Genomic DNA, 20,110 nt, shown 5'->3' with positions numbered 1-20,110 from the left:
CTGGGCACTATGACGAGATTCCCTTTCCAGACCTGTAAAGGCTGGTGGCCGGCCAGCCCTGGCCCCGCTCCCGGGCAACCGCTCACCTGAGGCTCAACCAGAATGATCTGGCCAACAGACTCCCCTCACTGAAGTGTCTCCTCAGTGAGTCTGAGGACTGGGGTGCTGGCTAAAAGCACAGATTCCCAGGCCTCTCAGAGGACACGGCTGGTGTGAAGGGTGGGGGGCAGGAATCTGTGCTCTCAGTCGGCACCAGGGGGACAGACCTGTGCAGGCAAGCTGAGGACGGGCAGGGTGCGTCTTCCCCGCGGAGCCTGGTGGGTGTGCACATGTACGGCCAACCGCCAAGTGAAAACCTTTCTTTTCAAACACAGACCCTAGCTCAGAGCTCCTTTAACTAAACAGAAGAGGTTTTATTCCGCCTTCCACCCAATTCTTCCCTGTGGCCTCGCACAGGTGGGAAATAAGGACGCCTCTGTGGTTCTAGAAGGCAGGAAGTACAGCTGCAGGAACGGGCCTTAAAGTGCCCACGTCTGCGCATCTCACAGGCTGTCAGGCAGTCTCACACGTGCCTCGCTCTTTTGTTTTAAGAGCGCGAGAGTCAGGGGAGGGACAGAGAGAGAGGAGAGAGAGAGAGAGAGAGAGAACCTAAAGCAAGCTCCACACTCAGTGCAGAGCCCGACGAGGGCCTTGATCTTACGACCTTGAGACCGTGACTTGAGCCGAAATCAGGAGTCGGAGGCACAACCAGCTGAGCCCCCCAGATGTCCCCTCGCCGTTCGAATAAAGACCGTTCCAGAACTTAAAACATTCTCAGGACAAAGAAATGATCCCCACAAGTTCATAAATACTTCAGGCCACTGACTGCTTTCCCCGTGAAGGTGCCTCCCCTCCACTCTCTCTGTCCTGGTCCTCAGTGGCCCCGGTGAGCGGGCCGGAGCCTCGTCCCCACAGAGGGGGGACTGCGGAGCACAGAGCAGGAACCAGCCCAGGCCAGGGCCGAGCAGCAGAGGGCCCCTCCCCGTACCTGCCCACCCAGAGCTCTCCACAACATGTGTCCTGCCTTGGCTCTCTGCCAGTGCCACAGGGTCTGCCCCTGGTGACCCTGTGGGACAGAAAAGGTGAGTCTGGGTGACCTCGGCATAGAACCCACTGGTTCTAGTCTCCTAAATCCACAAGGACCAACGAAGAGAATTTCTCTATTTACCATCTTGGCGTGAGATTACGGAAGAGCTTCAGACCAAATAAAGGTCCCTGCAGATCCCCGGCTCCAAATTCTAACTGTTCAGAAGAGAAAAAGAAAAGGCGTTAGCGTTTTCTCTGATACCAGCAACCCAGGTAAATGCCTTTGGTTAGAGTTCAGCGCCATTGGCCCTTGCCAGGGCTCTGAGAGTAGGAGCTGGAAGATTCTTAATGCCTTCTCCTGACCTTTGGCAAACGAGGGACTGTTTCCACTGATCCAAAGGAGGCAGGTGCCAGAACGGGGCCCTCTAAAGGAGGCACTGCACGCCTCTGCTAGTTCCAAGGAAGGGGAGCCTGGCTGGTGTCTGCGGTCGGGGTGCGGGGCGGGGGTCCCCCTCCCTCACATTCCCGGTCTGCTCTCCTTCATCGCCGAGGGTCTCCTGGGTGACTGGAGCCGGCCCTCAGGCGGCTGGCACTACGCCAGGGGTCCCTCACGTAGCCCTGGAGGTCCCCGCGGCTCTGGTGGCCTCACTGACTTGTCTGGGTGACTTTCAAGGTGACTCCTCAGTGTTAATTTGATGTAGTTCAACGTGCTCAGCAACGCTGGCCGTTAAGCGACCGCCGATCAGTGGAGCAGGGCCCTCACAGAGCGTGCGGGCACGGGGAGGCCCACAGGTTTCTGCCGGAAGGGAACGGAGACGCGGGGTTTCTCGAGGCTGGATTTCCATAAGGCGGCGCCTCCTGGGAACCGTCCGGCACACAGAGGGCTCCTCCTCAGGCACGGGATGTTATTTTCTCTTGGGGACAGTCACTTCAGGCCAAGTCTGACACCTGCCCTTTCATACAGGGATGAGGCCAACCTAGGTCTCTTTGAGGGCTGGCTCTTAGAGCGTCAGTGTCAGAGTAAGACTGCGGTGGACAGCACGGCCCTGCCCGCCGCCGTTCTTACCTCTCCCCACCCCTTCGCGGAAGTGACTCGTCTAAGCGCGAAGTTAATGGAGCCCCCTCCATTTCCATTCTGGGTTGAGAGGCTTCCGGAGAGGATGGCCGTGTCCGTAGCTGTCAAGGGTGCCTAGGAAATGAGATTTGCTGGGAATGAATGAATGAATCAGAGACCGGGAGGCGCCAGGGCGGCGGCCTGATGAATACACTGCGCGTGCCCGGCCAAAGACCCGCAGCTCAAGGGCACCGGGACGATGCATGTAAGACCTCGGCCGCTTCACTTCTCTCCCACTTTGCCATCGGAACTGCATGTGGCCACCAAGGTCATGTTTTGCACAAGTATTAGCGGGCACTTTTCTAGGGAAAAGACGGCCACATCCTGGGTCTCAGTGTCCTGACGGCAGCAGGCACAAGGGGACTGCTTCGCGTGTCCTTCCTGCCACCCTGGGAGGCCTGCACCTCTCCGGGCCTTGCTCGCCACCGGCACCGCGGAAGGGACTGCACTAGCCCCGGGAGCCCCACCAGAGGGAACGGCTTCCCAGAGTCATGGCTGCACGCGATGCACCTGAGAATCGACAAATGAGGCGAGGCAGAGACCTACTCCTACCGTCGGCAGACCGGCCGGCCAGTGCCACGTCCAAACCGTGGGCAGGAAGAGTGACCTGGGGTTAGCTGAACACCGTGTTTTCTGCACACACCAGAGGGTGCCTTAAAACTAAGACTGGGTCTTGGAACCACCCAGGGAGGCTTGCTTTCTCGCCCCAAGCCACCCGTCCTTGGCCCCTATTTCTCCCGGAGCGCTGGCACTTCTGCTGCTGGGGGAGCCCTACGACCTTGGAAGTTAAGCGCCCTCTGGCACTCATATTGCTGACACGTCTGCAGAGCAATAACAAACAAGGTTGTGCCTGGAATTCTTTTTTGTTTTTTAAAGTGGCTAATTACATCCTTTCATAAATAAAGATGAGGAAAAGCACAGCTGCGCGGCGCGCTGCGCCTCGTTAACCCGCGCCTCGCTGCGCTCGGGGGGCCGGGGGCGGGGCCGGCGTTACCTCGATGGACTGGGATATGTGCATCTTGTTGATTTCGATCTGCGGGAAGCCGCTTCCGGACACGTCCTCGTACTCCTCCTCGTAGCGATCAAAGAGGTCAGTGGCGTCGATGCCAACACTGATGGTCCCCTGGGGCAGAAAAACGAGCAGTCAGCAGCGGGGGAGGCGTCTGTGGGGCACAGCCGCGGTTTGCGGAGTGTAGGCAGGGCTCTGCCAGGAGGCCCGCGGAGCATGAATGTCACAGTTCAGACCGCGCCGCAGCCGGGATCCACCGAGGGCGAGGGCCAGAGGACCAGTCACGTCTGCAGGCGAATGAGACGCCCAAGACCAGTGTCAGGGAAGGGGACAAGGTCGACACAATTTGGTTTTTAGCACCCAAGCAGGACCCGCTTCGCGGCTCTAACGTTAGATCGCCTCTAGATTGAACCCACGGATGCAGACGCCACCGAGACTCAGGCTGTGTGGACCAAACATGTTCACATTTGATCCTAGACACTCTTTAAATCATAGAACTACCTCAGAACTCTTTTAAACATAGAAATAACTTCAAAGATGGGGTGCCTGTGGGGCTCAGTTGGGTAAGCATCTGACTCCGCTTCAGCTCAGGTCATGATCTCACGGTTTGTGAATTTGAGCCCCATGTCGGGCCCTGTGCTGAACAGCTCAGAGCCTGTTTGGGATGCTCTCTCCGAAAATAAATAAATCAACTTAAAACAAAAAGTGGATACAAAATCAATTGTGAACAAATGGGAGATTGAAAAATTCTTCCACCTTCTAAATCATGATTTTTTTTTTTGTCTTTATTTAGAGCTAGAGAGGGCAAACAGGGAAGGGGCAGAGAGAAAGAGAAGCCCAAGCAGGTTCCATCCCATGACCCTTGGGATCATGACCGGAGACAGAATCAAGAGTCACCTAACCACTGAACCACCCAGGCCCCCCTCACCTTCTAAAATTAATCTGAGAATTAAGTTTCGAGAAATGGAACACCATATTCTCTCAAGAAACGTGAAGCTGAAATGTGCTGATGGACATAAAATGCTCCCCGCTCAGGAAAATCAATGTTTATTATTTCATCGTCATAAGAATTTTCAGATGGGCATATTTCTTAATCCCACATAAATGTCTGGCCACACACGTTTTTATTCAGTTCCCTGCAGCCCATTAAAAAAACTGTATTGAGTTTTTTTTTTTTAAAGTTTATTTACTTATTTTGAGAGACGGGGTGTGAATGGGGGAGGGGGGGGGAGGGGAGGGGAAGAGAGGGGGAAGGGAGAGGGAGAGAGAAAGACAATCCCAAGCAGGCTCCACACCCTCAGCAGAACCGCTGAGATCACGGCGGAGCGGAAGGCGGGCGCCCCTGTGCTGAGGTCTAATTTACATACAATAACATGACTGCGCCCACCCAAAGTGCCAAGTTCAGTGAGTTCTGACAGACGTGTAGACTCGCAAAACCGCCTCCACAATCACGACACAGAACACCTACCGCCCCCAAGGCAGTGTGGGAGCATGTGTTTCCGTCGGGGACACAGAACAAAGACGGGAGAGGGACATGAGGGAGGAGGACGCTGGAGCACCGGTGGCCACTGCCCGAGGCTGACTGGCAGACATCGCGGCGGCCCAGGAGGGGCCAGGCCGACGCTGCGGTTCCCCGGCGCTGGCGGTGATCCCAGGGCCTCGTGCTTGCGTAGCGCACTCCCAGCATCCTCTCCCCTGTTCTCCTGGTCAGCAGCTGCCTTCAGCCAGGAAGCCAGACTGGGTGGATAGGCCGTCACTCTGCACTCCTGGCACCTGCCAGCACCCCTTCTAGTGGTGGTGGGGGGCACACGGAGCCCTCAGGAGACCCCACATCTCTCAGCTCCTTCCGGGTGAGGTGTGAGCAGCCCACCCCAGAGGCCAGCCGGTGCGCAGGCCAGGCCGTCACCCGCCCCCTGTCTTGGTGGGGGTGTGAGCCAGAGCAGATGCTGTAGCCCAAGTGGTGTCATCAGGCAGGTGGCCCGCGCCCTGGCCCTGGACACCCACGGCGCTGCGGTCAGCCATGTGCACGGGGAACTGTGGGTGCAGGTGAACATGGGTGGGAGACAGCGGCGGCCAGTCCTGCAGTCCTGCTACGTGAAGCACTTGCCAGAAAGAAAGAATTACTGCCCCCCAAACAACAGAACCCTGGCAGGTTTATGTCAGATGGCATCTGAACCCTCTCGCCACCGTGATTTTCTCCTGCTGAACGGCAGGCACACTCAGGTGGCGGCACGTGTCCTGTGAAGGGCCCCTGGCACTATGTTGGGTGTTGTGGGTCCTACGGTCCCTGTTGTAGGGAGAACAGCCCACCGCCCAGCTGACCCTGGCGGGGCTCCAGCTCGGGTAAAACTCTCTTCATTCACCCTGAAATCTGAATTTCGTACATCTTTCAGATCTCAAAATATAACTTTTCTTTTGTTTTTTTGGGGGATTATTAAAAAATGCAAAAATCATTCTTTGTTCATAAGTCACATAAAAATTGACAGTGAGCCAAACTGGGCAACTCCTGAGGAAAAATAGGCAGGGGTTTTGTTGTCTTTTGGGGGATAATACTTTCTTTTTCTCAGCAAGTTGATGAATTTGTAACTTGCAGGTTTTCCAACCTTGACCATCCATCCATAGAGCGAACTCAGACCACACGAAAATCCAGTCTTCTGGCTGCTGCACCGACCCCAGCGTCTCCTTTAATAGCGCCCTGTTCTCCGAAGACCACGCCTGGGAGGGAGGCGGAGCGGCAGCAGGGACGGACAGGTGACTGTGGAAAACAACGTCTTTCAGATCAAGCAGTAGCTCCTGTTAACTTCGCTCATTTTTCTGCTCTAAGGGCTGAAATGCACACATGAAAGCGCCACAGCTGTTTGTGTGTTTGTTTTATTAGCAGAAGAACCTCACAGCTGCTAATGACGCCAGTTTCCTGTGCGTGTTAACCGGGTGCTTCAAACAGAAAATCGGCTAATCTTAATAATCGTCTGAATTATAAACGTGCGAGACTGTGAATGGTAAGAAATGCCGTGTGGGCGTCTGAGTGACTACATGTATTCGGTCTTCATCCACAGGGTCTCCAGGCTCACAGCTCCTGAACTCTAGGAATTTCTGGTGAAGTGTCTTCTGTTATGTTAATGAAGGTGACTGTGGTCTTCACCCTTGGGTGGGGGCTGGATGCCAGGAGGACCAACCAAGTGACAAGAGGGCTGGAAAATGTGGGGGTGGGGAGGAGCCAGAGGCTGATGGCCAATGACCTTGGACACAATGAAGCCTCCATGAAGATCCGCAAGAGAAGAGCAGGGTGTCTGGAGAGAGCGGGAAGCCCTCCCTGTACCTTTCCCCAGACCTCACTCTGGCTGTGGATTCCTAAATGGTCAGGTGTGCTGCAAGCCCCTCTAGAGAATTCAAAGAACCCAAGGGGGAGCAGGGGGAGCGCCCTGTTGGTGCCCGAGACTTGCTTGTGGTGTGCCGCTCGTGTGGGAATTGGGGGAGCCCCACGAGAAAATGTCACTGTGAACTCTTGTCACATGTTCCACAATGACAGGCACCTGGGGGGCTCAGGCGGTTAAGTATCCGACTTCAGCTCAGGTCATGATCTCAAGGTTCGTGGGTTCGAGCTCCGCGTCAGGCTCTGTGCTGACAGCTCAGAGCCCGGAATCTGCTTCAGATTCTGTGTCTCCCTGTCTCTCTGACCCTCCCCTGCTCATGCTGTCTCTCAAAAATAAATTAAAAAAAAAAACCATTAAAAATAAATTTTTAAAAATGTTCCATAATGAATGTAAAATTTTGTTTTTGTGGTGACACTCAAATGCTAGTTTCGGTAAAGTTCAGCATTATAGTGAAAGTATCTTATTGAAACAAGAGACCCATGGAGCAGAAATAGTCTTGGGATTAGTCACCGTGCACACAGATGCATAACTGGGTCAAAACGGGCTTGGGGGGGGGTGGGTGTTGGCGCCTGGGTGGCTCAGTCGGTTAAGCTTCTGACTCTTGATTTCAGCTCAGATCATGATCTTGAGGTTGGGGAGTTTGAGCCCTGTGTGGGGCTCTAGGCTGACAGCATGGAGCCTGCTTGGGACTCTCCCTCTCTCTCCCTCTCTTTCTCTCTCTCCCTCACTTAGCCCCTCGCCTGCTTGTATTCTCCTCCTTTCTCAAAATACATAAATAACCTTAAAACACAAAATAAAACAAACAAACAAACAAAAAGCTGGACATTATACTTCTGGAAAATAAAGTCAGAGTTGTCGAAATGTACAAATATTTCTGTGTATTCAGAGTAACAGCAATTTTTTGTGCGGCATGCCAGTGCATTAAAAATTGAATATTAGGAATGTCTGAGTCTTTAAAGAACCCCCTTTTAAAATGGCACAATAAACCCTGTGGCTTTTAAAATATTTAAGAAATTGCAATCACTGAAAGTAAAGCGTGTAAGTCTGGAATTGAGCTCCTGAGGAAGGACACACTGAATAAAATAAGAGTGCCAACGGTTTTTTTCATTTTGAAATTCCATAATGGTATTTTGGAATATCTCAATTTTTGGTAAGAATCTTTGGGCCAAGCTGTCATCTTTAATTAGTTGAATTTATCTTCTATCCTGGAGTGGAACAGAAAGGCCTGCCTGCAGTTGTGTGTCGGGATGTAAATTTGATGAAGCACTCAAAAGATCTTAAATAAAGACAATTTATAAAAAAAATGTGTCAAGGGAAAATATTCCGAATGGAGGCAAAAAGACAATGCCTGTGAAAACACTCGGGCTAGAATATTTGTTGCACAAGGAAGAAATTTAGAATTGAGAGAATTTTCTCAATTAAGAATACTACAGTATACAGAGAAGAATCAAATATGTTAAAAATTTCAAAGTTACTAAATACAAACACATGAAGATGGTAGGCAACGTCACGAAAGAGGGAAAATACACTGAAGGTACGCTCTTCGGACAAACAGTGGTGCCACAGTGTGGGGAGAAGCACCTGAGGACACCTCCCCGGGAGCCCCGCCTGCCGGCAGGGGGCCCTGCGCGGAGCCCTCTCCTCTCTGCATGGGACCGGGGACCGACTTCGGTCCCACAGAGCGGAGTGGGCGGGGCCTTTAGGGCTGGGTCACAGGAAGACTCAAAGCCTCTTCCGGGCCTCTGCAGGTGCTCTCTGGGGAAGCCCACGAACACAGAACACGGCCCCCGAGCCTGCCAGGCTGTGGGGAAGCCCAGGCCAGCTGTGGTCAGGGGTGGGGTGGGGGGAGCCCCCTGGGCGGCACAGGAGTGCAGGTGGCCTCTTCAGCGTGACCCAGCGGCCACCGGGCTTCACCCACGTGAGAGACCCGCAGGGAGACCCCTCCGGTCGAGTCTGGTCAACCACAGGACCGGGAGAGAAAACCACGCTGTCCACGCAGGCCCCTAAGTTTTGGCGTGACAGGGTATGCAGTGATCCATAACCAGAATGCAGAATGTCAGAGGCGAGGACAACTGGCAAACCTTTAGGTGGGTGAATGTGTGCCAAAAGCGATCCTGCTTCTGCTACTTTTATTTATTTTTTTAAGTAGGCTCTATGCCCAACGTGGGACTTGAACTCACGATCATGAAATCAAGAGTGGCATGCTCTACCAACTGAGCCGCCAGGCATCCTGCTTCTTTTAATGTCCACATAATCAATAGAATTTTAAGTATATGCTTTACATTTTTTAAAAGTTTGTTTATTTCTGAAGGAGAGAGAGAGCGTGGGGTGGGGGGGAGGGACAGAGAGAGAGGGAAACAGAATCGGAAGCAGCTCCGGGCTCTAAGCTGTCACCACAGAGCCCAATGCGGGGCTCGAACCTATGAACTGCAAGATCATGACCTGAGCTGAAGTCAGTCACTTAACCGACTGAGCCCCCCAGGCAGATATTTTTTTTAAAGAAATATTTTATTTTTGTTTATTTATTTTTAAATTTTTTTAAATGTTTTTATTTATTTTTGATACATAGAGACAGAGCATGAGGGGGGGAGGGACAGAGAGAGAAGGAGACACAGAACAGGAATCAGGCTCCAGGCTCTGAGCTAGCTGGCAGCACAGAGCCTGACGTGGGGCTCGAACCCACGAACGTGAGATCTGACCTGAACCGAAGTCAGAGGCTTAACTGACTGAGCCACCCAGGCGCCCCAGAAATATTTTATTTTTGAAAGCATTTTTTGAATAAACCATTTCAGAGCTTCTCCAATATGATAAAGCCAGTGTTGGTCAATAACCATTTCAGGAAAGTGTATAATTTAAATTATTTTAAGTGCCCCTTTCCTCTCTCAGAAATGTCCTGGGATTTGGGTGAGGAATGACGGTCGCCCCAGCGGGGCCACTGTCAGGATGCTGGCTGGCAATGAACGCCGCAGGCCCCTGCAGCGCCGCAGGCAGGGCGACCCGGCCCGGCCCTCGGCCCTCGTCCGGCAGGTGCCTCGCCGTTGTGCCGGGACAAGGAAGGAGGCGGGGGCCTCTTCTGTGAGCGGGGCGGCAGGGGTGCGGGGGACCGCGGCCCTCGCTCTGGCGGCCTCACTCGGCTTGTTAGGCTCAGATGGGCTTTAGTTGGTTCTCGAAGGGCAGGCAGTCAGAGCCCACGCAGAAAACTAGAGCCCTTTCAGCATTTATCTCTCTTTTATTATTTGTCTAGTTGGGTTGGCTAAAACTTTCAGAATGCTAAATACGGTTCTCTTTCCTTTCCCAAACAAAAATTTTAATATGCTACGTATTTGTGTTGACTCCACACTGATAATCAACCTGCTCACCAGAGGGTAGAAGAGCCTTTAAAAGTTAAAAAATAGTGCTCAAGTCTTCACTTTTTCAACTATTTTGTTGTTCCTTTAAACAAGGCCAAAATAACCAAACACTCCAATAAGCCTGTGACTTTTTTTTTTTTAATGTTATCCATTTTTGAGAGACAGAGATAGAGATAAAGAGGGACAGAACATGAGCAGGGGAGGGTCAGAGGGAGGGAGGGAGACACAGAATCCGAAGCAGGCTCCAGGCTCTGAGCTGTCAGCACAGAGCCTGACACGGGGCTCGAACCCACAAATCACAAGATCACGACCTGAGCTGAAGTCGGACACTGAACAGATGGAGCCCCCCAGGCGCCCGAGCCAGTGACTTCTGAGACTCAAAAGGCTTCGGCGCTGATCCAAGGACTCGCCCCAGAAAGGTCAGTATCGGCTCACGTGCCAGCCACGGGGATGCGAGGGACGGTCCCAGAGAACGAGCGATCACGTGGGTCTGGGTGCACAAGGACAGGTCCTTCACAGAGCGGTGTGGAGGCCGCCCCTGCTGCTCCTCCAGTTCGAGGAGCTCACCGTTCCGAAATGGACTGGTCCAGCACCAGAACCGGGGAGCCTCTTCTCCGCGTGCTAACGAGACACTGGGGGCAACTTACAGCTCACTTTCAGAAACTGTCAAGACCACATGCTATTATACGAGAAGTCACGACTCTGACAGGTGAATGATCTGAATTCTGACAGAAGATCAAAAAGATCAAGGAAAAGAGAAAGAGGAAACAGATCGAATGCTGGATAAATTAATGAGCCAGCGCTTTCCCAACGACTTTTAATTCAACGTACAGAGGTTTGGGTCCTTTTATTATTAAATTGTAATTAAATCACAGGTTTCAAATTTATTTTTGAGATAGCGAGCGAGAGTGTGAGCAGGGGAGGGTCAGAGAGAGAGGGAGAACAGAATCTGAAGCAGGCTCCAGGCTCTGAGCTGGCTGTCAGCCCAGAGCTGGACGCTCAACCGACTGAGCCACCCAGGCGCCCCTAAATCACATTTTTCAAATAAAAAGGAGTTTACCAAGGAAAATACTTGCACATGTCACTTTAGTTTTCTAGAGCAGGGTCAGCAAGCTTTTTCTGACAAGGACTAGATCATATTTTAGGTTTTGTAAACGACCACAGCTGAAATCACTCAAGATCCACAGGTCATACTTAATGAGCTTTGCTGTATTACAATAAAACTTTATTTTAGAACATTGAAATTCAAGTTTCATTTTTATTTCTGATGGGGGTGGGGAGAGAGAGCGCGAGCGAGCGAGCATGGATCCGAAGCCGGCTCCAGGCTCTGAGCTGCCAGCACAGAGCCCGACATGGGGCTTGAACCCACCAACTGTGAGATCATGACCTGAGTCAAGGTCGGACACTTAAGCGACTGAGCCACCCAGGCGTCCCGTTTCATATCATTTTTATGTGTCACAAATTATTATTTTTTTACAGGAGGCCAAATGTCCAGCATGGAGTCTAGTATGGGGCCTGAACCCACGACCCTGAGATGAAGACCTGAGCTGAGATCAAGAGTTAGACACTCAACCAACCGAGCCACCCAGATGCCCCTCTTGTGATTTCTTAAAAACCATCAGGGGTGCCTGGGTGGCTCAGTCGGTTAAGCCTCTGACTTCGGCTCAGGTCAGATCTCACAGTTTGTGGGTTCGAGCCCCACGTCAGGCTCTGTGCTGACAGCTAGCTCAGAGCCTGGAGCCTGCTTCAGATTCTGTATCTCCCTCTCTCTCTACCCCTCCGCCTCTCATGCTCTGTCTCTCTCTGTATCAAAAATAAATAAAACATTAAAAAAATTTATTAAAAAAAAAACCCCATCAAAGATGTAATCAAAACCATTGCTAGCTCAGGGGCTGAAGAAACCTAGGCAGTGGGCCTAGTTGGCTGAGCCCTGCTCTCGGGTACTCAGCCCTGCTCTCCGAGTGTAACAAGACAGCACGATGACAGTTACAAAGTCCTTTAGGGAAACACTGTCCGTGGGACGGGCAGCAGCCATGGGTTCCCAACCGAGGCCTTTGCGATCTGCTCTGGAGACGGAAGACCCTCTCTGTCGTGCGGGGCGGTGTCCGCTGCCTGGACCGGAAGTGACTGGGCTGGGGGGCCAGACCTCCTCCGATCAGGCCACCGGAGGAAGGATATAACACGACTTAGCAAATGAATCTGCTTTATTGGCTTCTCAGGTTTGGAGCTATTCAAAAAAATCACCAACCCTTAAGATTCAAAGGTTCAAGGACAAACACAAGAGGAAGAGGTCACCCTTTAATTATCTATTCCAACCTGTAAACTACAATCACACTGGACCACCTTCTTCCCAGACCACCTAAGTAACCACTGTTACGTCAGCCCTGTTTTCTTTAACCGGTAGATAACAGTGAGCAATGTAGGAAGGCAGCCTTTTGCTCCCACACCGGCAGGCTGCAGGCGGTTCCCCATGGGAACGCCCCGGGGGCCCAGGGGCCTGCGGAACCGGCAGTCCTGGGAGCAGCCGGACAGACTCCCGTTCAGCTACTCTGAGAATCTGCAGTCAACAAAAAAGTTTTCTTAATGTTTATTTATTTTTGAGAGAGAGAGAGAGAGGCGGAGGGTGAGCAGGGGAGAGGCAGAGAGAGAGAGGGAGACACAGAATCCGAAGCAGGCTTCAGGCTCCGAGCTGTCAGCTGTCAGCACAGAGCCCGACGAGGGGCCTGAACCCATGAGGCACAAGATCATGACCGGAGCTGAACAAAGAGAGGCCACGTGTCCTGCTCAAGGCCACACGGCTGGGACGTGTCAGAGGTAGGATGTGAACGCAGGGCGCCTGCCTCTACAGCTCAGCCCTACCTTGTGCCTTCCCACGAGCTAAAAAACAGTATGTTTGAGAAGAAAGTTCTTGGATGTTAAAAAAAAATATAGCAGGAATTTTCACGTTAAGTATGAAGCTGTAACTAAGCATTAAGTTAGACTCACCGCATAACAGGTGCGTCTCTACCCGCACACAGTGAAACAGCTAAGGATAAAGATACAATGGAGATACAACTCTGAGTTACGCAGAGCCCACACCCTACCTCTGGAAGGCGATGTGACACCATCTCTCAGGGCTGAGCGCCTGCCCATCTTATGACCCATCAATTCTCCACCTAGGTGTTGGAGGACACCCTTGCACGTGTGTGTGCACCAGGAGACACGCGCGAGAACCTTCAGGGCGGAATGCTCGTGAGGGCAAACACCCGGAATGGAGGGCAGGCTAGCTGCGGTTTACAGCAACGGGAACGAGCTCCGAAAGAGTCTGAGCGGTGGGTAGAAAACAAGCCGCAGAGAGCTACGGATAGCCCGGTGCCATTTTTTAAAAAATGTTTTTAATTTATTTTTGAGAGAGAGAGAGAGAGACAGTGTGAGCAGAGAGAGAGAGGGAGACACAGAATCCGAAGACAGGTTCCAGCCTCTAAGCTGTCAGCACAGAGGCCGACGTGGGGCTCGAACCCGAGAACCATATGATCATGACCTGAACTGAAGTTGGATGCTTAAGCAACTGAGCCACCCAGGCGCCCCACGCATACACACGATTTATGACAAAACTTAAAAAGCAGCACAAGGATGACCACGTGGAATGCGTTTCCGTCTGGGAGGGAGCTGGGGCAGGCGGGGACATGGAGGTGGATGCAAGGTGTAAGGAATGTTCTTGTCCTGGGGTCGGGCGGTGGGTCCCTCCTCCGTCCTTACTCCTGTTACAAGTGATCCCCTGTATGTGTGCATATGCATTCGCACTTACATTATTATTTTTTCTTTCAAAGACTTAAATAAAGTAGAACAAAAAGGACAAAGAAACTTGCCTTCCAGACATGTTTAAAATTTTTTTCTTAACGTTTTACTTACTTTTGATACAGAGAGAGACAGAGCATGAGAGGGGGAGGGGCAGAGAGAGAAGGAGACACAGAACCGGAAGCAGGCTCCAGGCTCTGAGCTAGCTGTCAGCACAGAGCCTGACGCGGGGCTCGAACCCACAAACGTGAGATCTGACCTGAGCCGAAGCCAGAGGCTTAACCGACTGAGCCCCCCAGGCGCCCCCCAGACATCTTTTATAATGAAGCTACTGGAAGGATGCACAGAAAAGGATAAATCAGGAAGACGGGGAGGTGTGGGAGCCAACCCCGGAAAGGGCTGGGCTCTGAGCCCCTTGAGGGCAGGGAGGTTCTGTCTCAGGCGACTCAGGCTGCTGACTGAACAAACAGCATTCCTAGGATGCTAGTGAGGAAAGTCCTGGGGCCCCAGCCGTACACAGACCTGGAAAGCAGGGTCCAGACTGGAGTGGGAGCAGGGAGGACGAAGAGTGGGTCTTGGGGGGTGCCACCAGGATGGGCCAGAGTGACAGAGCATCTAAGGAGTGCGACCAAAGGGGGAAGGTTCAGTCCCATTGTCTGGAAACAAGTAGTGACGGACTTATAGAAAGCTCATCAAAGGAACGTAGAGACAGTTACTAACACCTGAGGAAGAAGCCTTTCAAGAAAGGTCTGGCAGTTGTGGTACACCGCCTTGCTCAGCTGAGCATTTCTCGGGAACTTTCATTTAACCCAAACGGAGTTATCACCCCGCTGGGTGGACAGGGATGCTGGGAAACTGGAAAAACAGAGGCCAGTGTAAACAAGGAACTCAGGAACACAGCAGAAATGGCCGAAGCAAGAGCTCAGGGGACGGGAGTGGCAGGCCCCCCCTGGTCAGGTGGGGGGGGAGGGCCGGCCACTTGTTTCTGTAGTAAGCCTGGCGCCCGACTTTCTAACTGCTTGCGCATATTACTCTGACCACCGAAAACCTGAAAAAACTTTCCCCACACCTTAGCCTTCAAAACTGGCGTCTACTTAAAAACGATTAAAATCTCAGAAAGGTCTCATGTGCATCTTTTATTTTAATGTTTTATTTATTTTTGATACAGAGAGAGACAGAATATGAGAGGGGGAGGGTCAGAAAGAGAGGGAGACACAGAACCGGAAGCAGGCTCCAGGCTCTGAGCTAGAGATCAGCACAGAGCCTGACGCGGGGCTCGAACCCACGAACGTAAGATCTGACCTGAGCCGAAGCCGGAGGCTTAACCGACTGAGCCACCCAGGCGCCCCTCACGTGCATCTTTAAAAACCCGCCGACTTCCCGTGCCGCGAGTCTCAGAGGCTCCCTCCTCAGGAGGGCCAACTTGACCAAAGGACTCCCCTTCTGGCAGGCGGGGCCCGGAGGCCACCAGAGGCCACCGCAGCGCCGAAGCCGGCCTGGCGTCCACGCCCACACCGGCTCTGTGAACAGTGAACAGCCGGGAAAACGTATTTTTATCTTAATTATGTAACCGCCCCCCTTCCCCCCACTGCTTGGAAGACGCAGGTCCTCGCCGCTCTGCGTTCAGGATGAGATGGTGGGTGAAAGTGCGGTCCTTGTCACCGCTCAGATCGAGCCCAAACCATCTTCGTGCCGCTGGTTCTGGTCCCCCGAAGGGTCACCAACTAAGGCCGGGTGCTGCCTCCCCCACAGGGAATCGGCGGACGGGCCTCGCTGACCCCGCCCCTGCTCCAGACACGCTGGGACACGCCAGACCCTCTGCACTGGCTGCTCCTGCCTCCAGAAGGCGCTTCCCTGACGTCCCCACGGGTAACTCTTCTCGCCTCAGTCTGTGTTCCGCTGTTTCCTTCTCAGCGGGCCTGACTGCCCTGTTTCCAATGGCTCTCCTCCCCGTTTACCGAGACCTCGCTCCCCCACAGCCCGGCCCCCTGCGGACGCGTTACAGAGTCGGCGCGTGGTGTCTCAGCTCGGGCCTCGGCCGCCGTTCTCCGCTGCGGGTCCACAGCAGGACAGGACCCGGCTCCTTACAGGCACCTCACTTAAACTGCTCTGTGAATCCATGCATCCTCCTTACCGTACCCACTCCCAACGCACGAAACATTCTGAACTGGTGCTAACACGAAGCAGAGACCACGGTTTCTCCGGCCTCCCTTCTCTTAGCTCGCGCCGTCTAACCTCGCCACTCTGGGTCACCGGGATCTTTTAGAATCTTGCGTTTGTCCTTCGGCCTTGGGTCACCTGGGAACATGACAAACACATCTTCACAGACGTCACGCATGGAAACTCTGAGCAGGCCAAGTTACAGCCTTTCTCCCAGGAGGAGAGGCTTCTCACCAGGCTGGGAATGACGCATCAGTCAACCTTCTCGGAGTAGAATCAGGTGTTCATGCAGCCAGGAACGTTTCATTCCGAGTGATTCGCATGTTTGTATTTTATCTGGCCATCAGGGTAATGTGAGAAATGTCTGTCAACTGCATTCTCAATTACTAACTGAAAATTCTGCCCAAAGAGGCAATTGCTTTAAGAGGCACCGCGCAGTTTGCCAGTTTTGCAGCCGACGAGCCCATGGTGGCTCTTGTGAGGCGGCCTGCAGGTTCATTCTGGGCCCCGCGTCGGAGCCCATGCTCTCCGATGTTGGAGGATCGGACTCAGACTTACCAGAGTGTCCCAGGATGCCGGGCCCCCCACCCGCCCTCCCCGCCTATACCGGAGTCTCTAATTCTGACGCCCTGTTTCTGAGTGGTCATGTCGCCAGGATGGGGAGAGCGGCCGGCCCTTCTCGTCTGCAAAGGCTCGGCCTTCTCGGACTCGGTCCCCTCCTCCGTGCCGATGTCCCAACTTCTTGACTCTCAACAGCTGCCCATTCCTGCCACCGAGCGCAACAAACATATGGGCTCAAACAGCTTTTTTCTGCACGATTCTCCTGTCAGCGAAGCCGAGTCAGTTTATGACATCAGAGTCATTCCTACTGAACAGACTGAAGTCATAGCCGTGGGCTCATTCGAATGCCCATAATCATTAGCCACGGCGACAGAAACACCAGCTTTTCAAAAACCCTTTAAAAATAATTGAGTAATGTAATCCTGCATCTTGATGAAAACACTCTGGGACTTAAAAATGCTTTTACTGTTATAGGTCTTCCTTGATACATTTTTTAAATGTTTCCTGATAGAGCTGGATTGTATTTTTAAGCAATTACAGGAACCAAACCAATAAGCTGGCCTTTCTAAAATCAGAAAGGAGGTCTTGCCAGGGAGTTTACGTTCAGCTCTGGGCAGCAGAAGCAGAGTGGAAGGCACAGGAAATAACGTGCTGATCTCCAGGAACTGTTATAAAAGGGTCAGAAACAGCAGTCCATACCATCAGAGGCAGACCATGACGGCTCCCCCGACAGTTTTTGACTTAAGAGTTACCTTCACAGGGGACGGGGACAAGTTCATTAGAAGCAGTAATAAAGTCCGACAGTGCTGCCCGACGCCTGTCGGCTTCAGATCCCCAAGAGTGGCTGTCGTCAGAGAGAGCAGTTTATGGGCATTAACAAAGAAAGGAATGAAAAGAATCAGTGTGAAGTGAACGTGGCACAGAACAACTCTACCGCGTGATCGTAAGTCTCTGAAAGTCAAGATGCGTCGATGGATGAAGCAAATGAAACCGAGATCTCGAAGAGTGAGGGTGGGAGCCCCGGGGGTCCAGCCACACGTGGCGCTCTGGAGGTGGAGGGAGCCTCATCGTCTGCCCAGCCACAAACTGCCCCCTGCGCCTGCTCAGTGTGAGGGCCTGGGAGATCCCAGGACGCCAGCAACCTGAGCCTGGTGGTTTCCAGCACGGAAACAGATGACTTCACTTTGGCACAGCAAAGACAGAAAACAGAGGGAAAAAAGCTAGGGACTTTGGGGTCTTTTGGCCCCGAGCAGTGGGCTTTGTGGTAAACCTTCCACTTTGCACAAGAGGAAACTGAGTGAAGACCGAGGGGTGACTTGACCCTGGGCCCAGAACAAGAGGGTGGAATCAGAATTCCGGGGCAGGGCTCCCGATCCCTGGAGGAAGGTGCTATTGCGCTGCCTCCCACGTCTGTGCTGCGTGAATGTGCGTGTGCACGCGTGCCATCGACGGCACACACGCGGGAACTGGCGATTCCGCTCGTGATTTCTAAGAAGCTCATTTCACACAAACCAAGACTCACAGGTAGCTGGCCACACTGAAACGCCACTAGGCCATAGGAGAAGGCTGACGGTGTTGTCAGAGGGCCATGTTGAAATCCCAATGGCCAGCCCCCATCCAAACCCACCCCACGGGCCCAGAACTGCCTGACCAAACCAAGTATTTCCCAGGCGGTGCTGGAGGAGACACAGAAACAAAACTGAATTCGTAACCTCAATGGTACCTAGCGAGGACCACGTTGCAGTCACCCAGCAGGTGCGTCTGTTTCTAATGAATTAACACCTATTTCCTATTTTTTTCAATCCTCTCCCAACTTGGCGTGGTAGTTAGGAAGGTCAGGCGGCTTCCTTTTACAGACGAGAAAATGCAACACAGGTCATGTGCTCTGCTCCGGTCCCGCATCACCGTGTCAGAGTATTTCCAATCTGTGACTTTTCCCCATCTGACCTCTCTGCCTGATCTCGGTGCATACATCCCACCGGCAAATCCCCGGCCAACAAGCTCTTACTGGTTACAACGGAGAGAAACACCCACCCAGGTCTCAGACAAGAGTACCACAAACGTGCCCCGCCTGCCGGTCCCCTGTGACTGTCACTGGCGGCAGGAGGTCATCCCCTGTGGATTCCTAAGAGAGGAGGTCTCCCCTTTCTTAGGATGAGAACATTCCGAACCTTTCTGCTCATCGTGAAAAGCAAAACCCTCAGAAATGGAACAAAAGCTCTCCTCAAAATGCTGCCTAGCCAAACATCTGGTTATCACTCACTATTTCTGGTTAGAAAACGTCTTATTTATTTGGAAGCAGTTTATGGAAGTAGCAAAGTATTAGGGATTTCACAATAACTTGCAGGCTTGTGTGAAATGGCCACAGCTGCGCTGCCTCATTCCACGGAAACATGGCCGGAGACACGTTCCCAGGGTCCTGGGAACCAATCCCCGAGCACACCCAGCTGGCCAATCTCATCGCAGGACACAGAGGCTCAGCTACTGTGACGTTCCCGTTCCCCTTCACGGCTCTGAATGCAGCAGAACCCCAGCCAGGGCAGCAAAGATCCGAAAGCGACAGCTTGCTCCCGCCAGGTCCCACCCCGTCTCCTCGGCCCTCATTCCATCTGCCGACGCGGACTTTCAAACCAGACCTCCCCGCGGTGTGGGGCCCTGAGCGCTGGCCCACGAAGGCCCACCGCCCCACCCGAGCCCGGCTCAGGGCGCCTCGGAGACCTCAGTGCTCCCCACGATGCCGCCCGCCCCGAGGCGTTTCGGTTCCCCGCCTGCCGTCCGTGCCACGGCCCTGCACCACCGACGCCGTCAGCTGCTGCGGGGAGGCTGGGCAGGAAGGAGAGGTGTCGCATTTATAAATATACTTTGAAATGTAGGCCTCAAATAGATGGGAGTGTTCTGAAGATACGTCCTCTAAACGCTGTAGGAGTCTTGGAAAAAAAACCCCACTTTCTAGAACGTATTTGATCAGAAGTGCATATTATCAGGCATCCCGGCTGTAAGCCAGCATCTGTTTCTTCTGGAGGAGGGTTACGGGCCAGGCCATCCTGGCCGCACTGACGGAGTCCGGCTGCTGAGGTGCCTTATCAGGCACAGCCAACAGGACACAGAACAGGACACCGGGGCCACATTCGATCAGCCACTCCCACAACCAACCCCTCGCGGGGCGGGGCATGCACGGGGACAATCTGCTTCCCTAACAGATCAGAGGAAAAAGGTATCATCCCCAGGATGGAGGAGTAGCCCTCAGACTCAGGCCCGTCACTAGGTCACGGACGCGAACTCCCTCAGGCATTTGACGGGGTTACAGGGGGTCACCTCACTGCCAGCACAGCCTGGGGACTGGTGTGCACGGCGCCGGTGTCCGGGCGGGAAACTCAGGGGTCCCGAGCGAGGCAGTCTGGAAACATCCCACATCCTCGGTGCTGCAGGGAGTCCTGCTGCTCTGGAGGGTCTCAGGTGGCTGGTAACAGTGTCCCCTGACTGTTCCTGCCAAGGGCTTGGGCAGCACAACTGCAGGAAAGGGTCTCAGGGACCTTGCCTGTGCTGCTGCCTGGAAGTCTCCTTGGCTTGGGATGGGTTTGGTCGTCCCTGCACAGGGTTCAAAACACGGTGCTCCAGGGCCTGAGCGGCAGCTTTGCCGAGAGCCAGCAGGAGCTGCTTTCCAGAAGGAGGCTGCGCTGAGATAACATGAGCAAAGTTC

General features: G+C 53.2%; 1 protein-coding gene across 1 annotated transcript in view; it reads right to left on the bottom strand.

Moving 5' to 3' along the window:
• DNAJC11 (DnaJ heat shock protein family (Hsp40) member C11) overlaps nt 1-20,110 on the bottom strand; it is a 45,375-nt gene that overhangs the window by 13,903 nt on the left and 11,362 nt on the right. The window contains exons 8-13 of the mRNA XM_029945924.1: nt 5,095-5,222; nt 4,780-4,976; nt 3,425-3,475; nt 3,174-3,316; nt 2,132-2,254; nt 1,208-1,281 (exon numbers count right to left, since the gene is read on the bottom strand). Of these exons, the coding sequence (XP_029801784.1) occupies nt 1,208-1,281; nt 2,132-2,254; nt 3,174-3,316; nt 3,425-3,475; nt 4,780-4,976; nt 5,095-5,222 (716 nt within the window). The remainder of the gene's footprint in view (nt 1-1,207; nt 1,282-2,131; nt 2,255-3,173; nt 3,317-3,424; nt 3,476-4,779; nt 4,977-5,094; nt 5,223-20,110) is intronic.

The sequence above is a fragment of the Suricata suricatta genome, chromosome 8, assembly GCF_006229205.1.
Source record: "Suricata suricatta isolate VVHF042 chromosome 8, meerkat_22Aug2017_6uvM2_HiC, whole genome shotgun sequence".
In the NCBI taxonomy this organism is placed as follows: Eukaryota; Metazoa; Chordata; class Mammalia; order Carnivora; family Herpestidae; genus Suricata; species Suricata suricatta.
Note: the sequence above shows the minus strand (reverse complement) of the source record. Positions and strands in the feature narration are given on the sequence as shown.